Source organism: Larus michahellis, chromosome 2 (genome assembly GCF_964199755.1).
Source record: "Larus michahellis chromosome 2, bLarMic1.1, whole genome shotgun sequence".
In the NCBI taxonomy this organism is placed as follows: Eukaryota; Metazoa; Chordata; class Aves; order Charadriiformes; family Laridae; genus Larus; species Larus michahellis.
This window is the reverse complement of record NC_133897.1, coordinates 127359442-127368934: the sequence shown is the minus strand read 5'-3', so window position 1 is coordinate 127368934 and position 9493 is coordinate 127359442. Positions and strand designations below refer to the sequence as shown.

General features: G+C 40.1%; 1 protein-coding gene across 4 annotated transcripts in view; it reads right to left on the bottom strand.

Moving 5' to 3' along the window:
• Window positions 1–760: 760 nt before the first annotated feature.
• Window positions 761–9493, bottom strand: part of LYN (LYN proto-oncogene, Src family tyrosine kinase) — a 54417-nt gene continuing 45684 nt past the window's right edge. For all 4 annotated transcript variants that reach the window (XM_074577053.1, XM_074577050.1, XM_074577049.1 and 1 more), the window contains exons 12-13: window positions 7524–7655; window positions 761–2419 (exon numbers count right to left, since the gene is read on the bottom strand). In XM_074577053.1, the coding sequence (XP_074433154.1) occupies window positions 2217–2419; window positions 7524–7655 (335 nt within the window). In that variant the 3' untranslated portion in view covers window positions 761–2216. The remainder of the gene's footprint in view (window positions 2420–7523; window positions 7656–9493) is intronic.

Below are 9493 nucleotides of genomic sequence, written 5' to 3'. Positions count from 1 at the left end.
ATTATTCCAGCTATTAAGAACACTTTGGGGTGTAGTGATACAATACACTGAGTGTTGATTCCTTGAATAAGAAAGCTGTTACATACAAATTGCTCTAAGAACAGCAATGCTTAAACAGAAGTTAAAAAAAATAATCTCAACAGGCTAATGCTGGAAACTTTCTATAATACCATTTCAAATGATCTAGCGCTACACCTTGACAGTCTGTCATGTGTCTGAGCGTGTATGTTAGTAATTTTATGTAACTAACTATAACCTTTTATTCTGTGAGCAACTGCTCTTTCCATGTTCCCTCCTACTTCCCAGAGCTCTGTGATTGGCTACAGAAAATGGTTTGAAAGACAAGTTTATGTTATCTTAAGCTATTTTTTTTTTTAACTTAAAATAAAATGAAGCCTGTAGTGAAGTACTGACCATTCTTAACTGTAATGTTTTCCAAAGAGTGGCAATGGACTGTGTTGCTATTACACTAAAGACTTCTGAGAAGCTGTTTTAAAGGACAGCTGAGGGCTGACTTCCTTTCCTCCTGCCCTCCAGACCACAAAGAAATGCTAACAAGGATGCAGAAAGGGCTAGTTTGGTCCTTTTCAGCTTCCTAAAGCTGAATGGATGTAGGGAAAGCAGAACCATTAATATTTACCATTGCAAAATAATCTTGTTACTGGTGATGAACAGATGTTCCCCTGTTCCACTTGAAGCTATCGCTCTGCATAGAACATCAGCCATTTGTTTTATCTCAAATTACTGCCATACGACTTGCTTCAGATTAAGTGTTTATTAAAATTAAAAATCACATTACAATAGAAACTATTTACATATTTAACTGATAGTCTGCTTAAACTGCACAGTTTGACTGAAGGAAGCCAATCGAAAAGACAAGCAATTAATATTTATGCTGCTGAACTTCAACTGCAGGCACACTGAAGCTTTATCAAAAGGGTTTTAAGCTTCTGCAAAGTACCATTTGCCTAAATAACTGGTCTGAGGGGTGGCAAAGATTTACTGGGTTTCAGTTGTAAGAACCAGTGTCACCTTGGAAAAAAAAAAAAGTAATCTATGCTGTAGTTACATTGCAAATGCACTAGCCCAGCTGTTTTGTTAAGTAATTTGATAGAACAATTCAATATGTAGATCTGAGCAAACTGCATTCACTTTTATGAATTAGATTTATATACTGAGCAACAAACCTATAGTGTCACTGCAATGTAACTTGATATCTTATTGCGTATTTCCACAAATTGTTTTTGATAGTGCTAGAGCTAGTTTTAGCTTTAAAACAGATTTGAGGTTAGTTGATTAAAGCAGCAAAAATTTAAGGAATATTCTTGAATAATCACAGAGGATTAAAAATTAAGATTAAAATATTTTCACTGGTAACAGTCTCAGGGACGGCAATGAAAGTATTAACTTCCTTCAACATCCTGTGCTTTCCCGTGGTCTTCAGATGATGACTTTGGCCTTGTGGGAAACTGAAGGTTGAATAGAGCTAGGTGTGCTGCCGCTTCTGTCATTGTGTGTGCTCATATTGCACTTTGGCATCTGTGATGGCTGTGTGATGCTTGGAAAATGATTTTAAATTCAATATGAGTAATACAGCGGTAGAACAGAATCGTCTTCAGTGTAAAGAATTACATACATAACCCTTCCTTAAAGGAAACCATGGCACCATTTAGAAAGCCTTACAAGAGGTGACAGTACTCCAGCTACTACTGTGAAATAACAAGGATATAAAAATAATTTTCACAATATGCTGTATTTGAAAAAAGATGATTTAAGAACACCACCATGTCTTAAATCTTTAAGTTCTTCATGACTTTTTCTTTTGGAAACAGCTGTTCACGCATCTTCTCGCCCCTTTTGTAAAGGTCTCCTTGTAATGTATTCCGTGACTTAGGTCCTAAGAAGGCTTTGTCAGGCTGTACCAGTGCATGATCCCTTTCCTTCCTTTTTTCCTCCCCACCCCAAAAAGCCTGTTTGGTTTGGGATGTTTCTGCAGATGCAAAACGGAACACGTAAGGAGAACTTCAATCTTTAGAGGAACTGTTTTAACCAAATAAAAACATTATTATTTCTTTGCAGAATTACTCTTTCCTTTAGCATTTCAGCTTCCACACTCGGTTAAGACATCCAAACTTGTGAAGGAATTGGTTTGAGCAGTCTGTCCAAATAATAGTCTGTGCCAATGATGCATGTCAATAGAAAAATCGTTCTTTGTTCTATGGCTGTTGTTGATACTGCCCTTCTGTTGCTGTGTAGAAATCATCAAGCACACTCTGTAGATAATCAAATGTTGGCCTCTCTTCTGCTTTGTCTTTCCAGCATGTTTTCATGATATCGTAAAGCTCGGCTGGACAAGTTTCCATGCGTGGCATTCGGTACCCACGCTGAAGAGCAACCATCACATCTGAATTGCTCATACCTTCAATAGAAAAAGAAAGTTTTGATGAAATTATTTCAATTCCTGAAGAAACGATTCTTTCTTTTTTATTTACTTCACTCTAAAGCTCTTCACCCAATAATACAAGGCTATTATGACTTATTAAAGGGAGCTACTAATATGAGTTCGATAAACAAGGCTGAGGTGTGCACCGGCACCAAGGGACTTGCTTTGAAAATCCTGGAGGAAGATTTCTGTTTCCTAAGTTGAGTGTAGCAACCTCTTTAGTGCCAAATCTAATGAGACTGTGGAAGAGATCATAATTCTTGTCTCCAGAACCAGCTTCGTCCTGTTCCTCTGACCAGTCCTGCCACCGTTTATTCTGCTTCCAGCTGGGGTGAGATTCACAGCAAAAACCCACCCTGGCATCTGCCTTTGTCTCCAGCTGCAGAGCTTTTAGCCTGCTCACTGTAGACCCTATCCATAGTGAGACAAAGGGCAGCCTACCTGTTTGACCCTGCTCTCAATCACCCTGCACAATGTAGTAACGCACTTTCAGATTTTCTTCTACATCAGCTTTTCTGTAAGTGCTGCTGATTGCGAGATACTGGACATGGTCACTCGTGATGTCATTACTTGTAACAGGCAATTTCCCCTCCTTTCTTCCTCATCCTATTCCTATTGCGCAAACCCATCTTGCCAGCTGTGCTGAGCGTTACTTTGTTTCCCCATTCCAGTTTTCTTTCAGAGGATAAGAACTCTTAACTACCAGCAGTGCATCCTGAGCCTCGTGTGCCAACTAATGTCATGTGAGACAGGCCTGCCCTGGACTCCATCCTCTGCCTCTCTTTTTTTCCCCCACCCTTACCCTCCATTTTTACATCCTTGAGAGATTGGTTCACAGATCGATTTCAACACCTGCTCTCAGAAGGTCAGCTACAGCAAGGCCAACAAAAAGGCTCAACACTTTCTACACAGAAAGCTGCCTTCCAGCTTGTCCCATCCTCTGCAAATCTTATGCAACCCAGTGGAGTAATTGTGCCAGGATTACCTTCTCCAGGACACAGATGCTAAGCTTTCTGTACTCCAGTGAACGCTATTTCTTCTGATGACTGAGCATGCAGGAAGCACCTGTGCTTCAGCCTAGATATTTGCTACCACCAGTGAAGCCTTTCCCTGTATCGAGAAGGGTATTCCAGACCCCGCAGCCGCTGGCCGCTCCTCAGGCCAAATGTTCCACATGGTGCAGTTCTGCCTAAGACTACAGTTTCTCATGGTTTTTCTCAGGGAACTCGGCCTCCGGTGGGGTGCGTGCATGGCATTCACTGCTCCCGCTTGCACCAGTTCCCTATAGGTGCAGGGAGAGCAGCTACACTCTGCCAAGAGGAGGCAGGATGGGTCCTGCCTGAAGAAAAGTCAGCAGCGGAGATGCAGATGTGCATCCAAGTACTGGGTGACCATACAGCTCTGTTGCTGCAGACGGTGCGGACCTTTGTACGTGTTACCTGACTACTAAAGCTATGACTTAAGCCACTTGGCAGGTAAGGACACCTTTGAATTACAGCCAAATGACAACTTTATCCAATATAACTACTTTGATTATCCAAGATGACTAAAGTTCATATAGTTGAGTTCAGTTCAAGCCTTTTGGCTTTAACCTATTCTGGAAATATTGTCAGCCATGAAATCTGTGTCTGGCTCAGAGTGCTTACTTTGAGTACATCTTTTGTATTTTCAGTTCCGCTTTGGAAGGAAGAGTGACATTTTCCTGAGCTAATACTGCACACGTGTGTAGAAAAACAGTATTTTGAAGGTAGCAGTGGAATGGCGTGTTGTCACAGAATAAGGAATTACTGCTATATAAAGACAAAATAAACACAGGAAGAAAGGCAATAAAGCTTTTTATAGGGAAGAGCAATCTGACTCCTTGAGCTTAAGGAAATGGATTGTATATAACGTATGCAGTAAAATAGTTATTCACATTATGCAAAGTCTTAGCTGACTGCGTGCTGCTACATGAGAACTGCTGCTACTGGAATTTTGTGCAGAACAGGACCGATTCTGTGGGTTTAAGTACTTTATAGGATTGTGCTTAGATCTAGCGTCTGCAGGACTGATTGATTGTCACATTCTGAATGCCAAGGACAAAGCCTGTGTTTCAGCTAGCCTGCAGGAAAAACTGTTAAATAATCATTTAAGTTCACAGGGCAAAAATGAAGAGACTTTTCTCAAGATTTCATAGTAAATACGTCATGAACATACTTGCATATGTTTGGGGGTTTATTTAAAACAAAAAGGCTTACCTGTCTACTACAGTCCAGGTAGTATTCTCAAAATAGCTACTTGTTTAACTTTTTTTTTGGTTATCACTTTTTTTCTTTTTTTCTGTCTAGGGAATTACCTGTCTCATCAAAACTACGTCCTAATCAGTAAAAGAAATGTATCCCACGTGCAGATTTGTGACACTTACACCCTCTTAAATGCTAGCAAAGGACATTGGCTCTAAAGGGTTGGTACATGTCTCTTAATTTACGTTGTGGTACCTCTTAAGCTTCACAGATAAAGACATATTTCCTTATGTTAGAGACCGGGAAATGATGTGACCACAATGGTATGGAGGAAGAATCCCACTGCACAGAAAATGGCATATCTTGTGAAGAGCAGCGGACGTAATTGCAATGCAAGTATAGATGTTGCCCGTATTTGACATACTATATAATGACCTGGAAATTAGTTTTAACAGCCAATTCAACTTATTTTCCCAGAGATTCAGATACTTGTTTCATATTTCTGAGGTAGTTCCTTAAACTATAGTCCCACTAATTGCTTTGAGTTTCTCAGGAAGAGAAACAGCTGTTGTAATTTAAGAACAAAGATCACAAAAGACCCAAGTTTCTTGGCTGGAAATGCTTCCTACCAAGTTGCCTGCCTAGATTTTCTTTACGGGTATTAACTACTTGCCAGTTTCAACTCAAACTGTTTCATATGCAGCTTTATGTTGAATACTGGCTAGTTGCTGGTTAATAATTGAGAACAATTATTTAATTTAAACAAGCATTCCTGTTAGAATTGAATAATCAATTTACTGTTTCTCTCCAGTGGCTGTTGGTTACAACCTACCACTAAGTTACTCTTGCCATGCTGGGGTAATTTGCCCAAACCTGTCACATCTCTTCGTGTAAAGTAAATTGGGCACTTATTTATTTTGCTGTCCTTCTGATTCCTCAGTATCAACTTTCAGTCTAATAGGCTATTTCAATGTAAACTTCTATTTAAAATAGACATATATCCCTCTTCCAGTTTAATCCAAGCAATGCCTGCAAACTATTAAAACCTTCCAGTATGCAATCAAGAGGCTTCCGTTTCTAATTGCTGGTTGACAAATGAATCCATAGTGTATGGCCTATTTATGGTGCTCATAAAAATGCTCCCACGCTTAAAAAAAACATTGCCCAGACTTCCACTAGAAGGGACATTTTCCCACAGTCTGCTCTACAGATTGGTTTTGTTTTTAAAATAAAAATATGATATGCTTTATGGAGGTGAAGAGAGAGCAGACTTAGCTGCAGAATTAAGTATTGGATTGGGGTTTGTATTTTTGTACTGCTGGTTTCCAGGTGAGCTTGTAGGTTTGCTCAGCGAAGGACAATTTTCAAGGCATCCAGAAATAACTTGGTGAGCCCAGCTCAACGTAGGCAACTGTCTGGATACATAGACATGTACTAACAGGAAAAAAAAAAGATATCCCAACTGTGGGAAGAGCCATGCATTACTCGGCAGCGTAGAACTCCCATCTGATCCTTCCTGGGAACATGAGCAGTGTTCAGAATAGCTTTGGGAGGACCTGCTACTCAGTCACATATTTTATAGCCCTTACCTAAAAACCAACCCGGAGCACATGTTTAAACGCTTAGCTGTGCAAGCAGCCCTATCACCTCTTGAAGTTTAAGGGGGTTACCCTTGAGCTTAAGTGCTTTCTTGGACTGGAACCTTACCGAGCAATGAGAGTGTCTGGTTTTGCTCTACCTCTTTTACGGGAAGTTGATATGTTCTTCCATAACGTAGCGTAAAGTTGGCTGCCCTCACCCCTTCCCTGCTACCTGTCTCCCTGTGCCCAGAGGTGTTGAGCCTACTGTCATTTCAGGTCCTGGGACTCGGGTCTCGCAGGTCTGCCCCTGTGAACATCTCCAGCAGTTCAGGATGCAGAGCTGAACTGAATTCCAGCAGCTCAGGAAGTGGTGGTGAGAATGTTTTCACTGTTTAAATAGCAAGAGCTGCTGCACTGGATGCGTTGGGAAAGCTTTGCTGGGATGAAATATCTGTCTCCCTTTACTGCCTGTAAACTGCAGGATCCTACGGGTTCTTCTCATGAGTCACTCCGTCTACGAGGTGTGCAGTACAGGTGAATACAGCTGTACTTTCCCCATTTGCCCACAAGATAAGAGAATTTAGGTTAATTTTCCATAACCTCAGTAAGCTTAAATGAATGCCGTCTGCTGCCCCGAGTTAATCAGCTATGCCTGAGATGTGACAATTTTGCGTGCGAAAATACCCTTCATACAAGTTGTTTCTGTGCGCTGGAAACATTAGTATGTATTTTGTTTAACAGAAAGTAAAATGAAACATAAAGCACGTAACCCTTTCACAGCTACTTAATGCAGCTGTGATTGATGTACTCCTATGTGGTCGTGTACCTGAGCTGTATGGAACAATGAAGAGTAAATATTCCTAGTGGTACATCAACACTGTTTTAGGGTCTGCTTTCGTATTTGTTTAGATTAGCCAACACTGACAAATTATTACAGCCTATTTGCTCGTGAAGACACACTTAGTACTTTCACATATTACGATACTAAAAAACCCCAGCAGCTTACACAGCACCATTAGAGACTGTGCTGCTGACTGTAAAGCTGGGATCTGTGACAGTTCAGCATTTGAATTCACCTTTTGAATATATACAAATGACTACATGTTTATGGTGCTTTTAGTCTGTTTGCTAAAATTCACCCCAGAGAGGTTTCAAAGCAATAACATTCCTGTAAGATGTTTTCCAAATCACTGCTGTCACTACTGTCAGATGGTATTGTCTTTGCTTTTTAACACCAAAGTATAAATACAGACTAACAGCATAAACGCACGCCCGTACCTGGATAAGGAATCTTTCCATATGTAACGATTTCATACAGGAGAATCCCAAATGACCACACATCAGATTTAATAGTGAAAGATCCATAGTTTATTGCCTCCGGTGCTGTCCATTTAATAGGGAATTTTGCACCTACAAAAAAAGTACAGTCTCAATCAGTCAAAGGCAAATTTAAACACTCGATACCAAGTCACTAAAAGGTCTCAAACAACTTGGCTACGATACCCCAAAATTAGCAAAGTTACCAGGAACTCCTTCTGTCAGAGTGTTATCAGCAGAGATGTGCTGCAAGACGCACGTTGCCACACTGCATGTCCTGTGTCAGAGGTGCAGATAAGATGCCGAAAGTTACGTAGCCCCTTTTGACTCTTACGTATAGTTAATTTTTGCTAAAATTACAGTCACCATTTTCCCTTCTGCCCAGTGTTCGGGCAACAATCTTACAATTCCCATCAGCTGGAACTTCGCACAACTTAAGCTTTTCCTATCTCAAAGAAAGTCAGTCCGGCTGCAACACACACTTTAACTCATTTCACATTCAGCCATAGATACAAAAGCAGTAGCAAGTCATATCTTAAAAAGTCATATCTTCAAATACTGTCTTTCATGTCTAATTAACTGATTCCAGAAAATCCCAGTTAAATAAGAAAAGTTCAAGTAGCCCTTGTTGGGGAATATTACATTAGCTCTTCAGACAACGAAGCGAAACACAAGCATGTATTTCTCTCTGTGCCCTTTTTAGCCTGCTCTATCATTCTGGCACAAAACACCTGGGAAGCTAGGAAACTTTTCTGAATGGCAGAAAACACATCAAAGAAACTCGGCATAAAGAATTTATAACCTGAAATGTTCGTTTAATCAACATACAATGTCCAGAGCTAGCTAAGAAACACAGATATGGGTTCTGCACCTCTGAAAACAGCTTAAGCAGGCCCTTCCCTCGGATCTATTGAATTACTGTTACCCAGTGGCTTCTGAATAGCTCATCTTCCTTTCATCTCAGCCGTAGTGCATTGTTCTCTTTCTTCTTCACACCTTAGTTCTTCCCCTCTCGTCCTACATTACCCCCGTTTCCACCCAGACTGTGTGAAAATGTGAGGTAGCGTCTTTTAAAACGAGAAGGGGAAACCCAGCCAACAAACCTGCTCCAAAAAGTCACCCTAATGCCATCTGTGCGTGGAAGCAGAAATGAAAAAAACTTTCCACTACAACGAATTGACTAGGCGCTGCCTGAAAGGAGCCTTGACAACATTAGCAAAACTCAAACAAATAGCTTCAATAGTGTCATGTCCCCTCTTGCCAGTCCTGACCCTGCTGCGACGTTACCTGCCATCCGTGTGCGGAGCCCGCCAGCGTCCCCACACCTAGCAGCAACGCTGCTGAACGCGCAAATCAACGCTGCAGCTCCTAAAGCAGCTTCAAAAGACAGCGAGTTCTTCTAAAGGTTTCCTTGTTATCAGCAACTACACCTGCTAGGGCCCCTTCCTTTCCCTAAGTGAAAGGAGGTGGATGAGGCACTTAAGGACGTGAAGGGAAAATGAGATCATATTTTCTTGGCGTTTAATTCAGTGGGATGGAAGCTGTCGGTGTGCAATTAATTTGTCCAATTTAGAAAAATTCGTGTGCAGTTCAGTCCTTTCAATTTTCTTTGTTTTTCAAATTTATTTAAAATAAATATATTTATTTAAATAAATACATTTATTTAAAATAAATACATTTATTTAAAATAAATAAAAAGCCTGGGGAGCACAGAAATTTTTTTATTTTTTATTTATAATAAATAAAATTTATTTATATTTTTATATTTATATTTTATATTTAAATATAAATTAAAAAATAATAATAAAAATAATTTTATTATTATTTTCCTTATTTATTTTAAAAGTTGTTGACATCGGAACGCTGCCTCTAGGAAGTTGTTACGGCATTTTCTGTCCTTGGTGACCATGTTATTGTTAGGTACAGCCTCG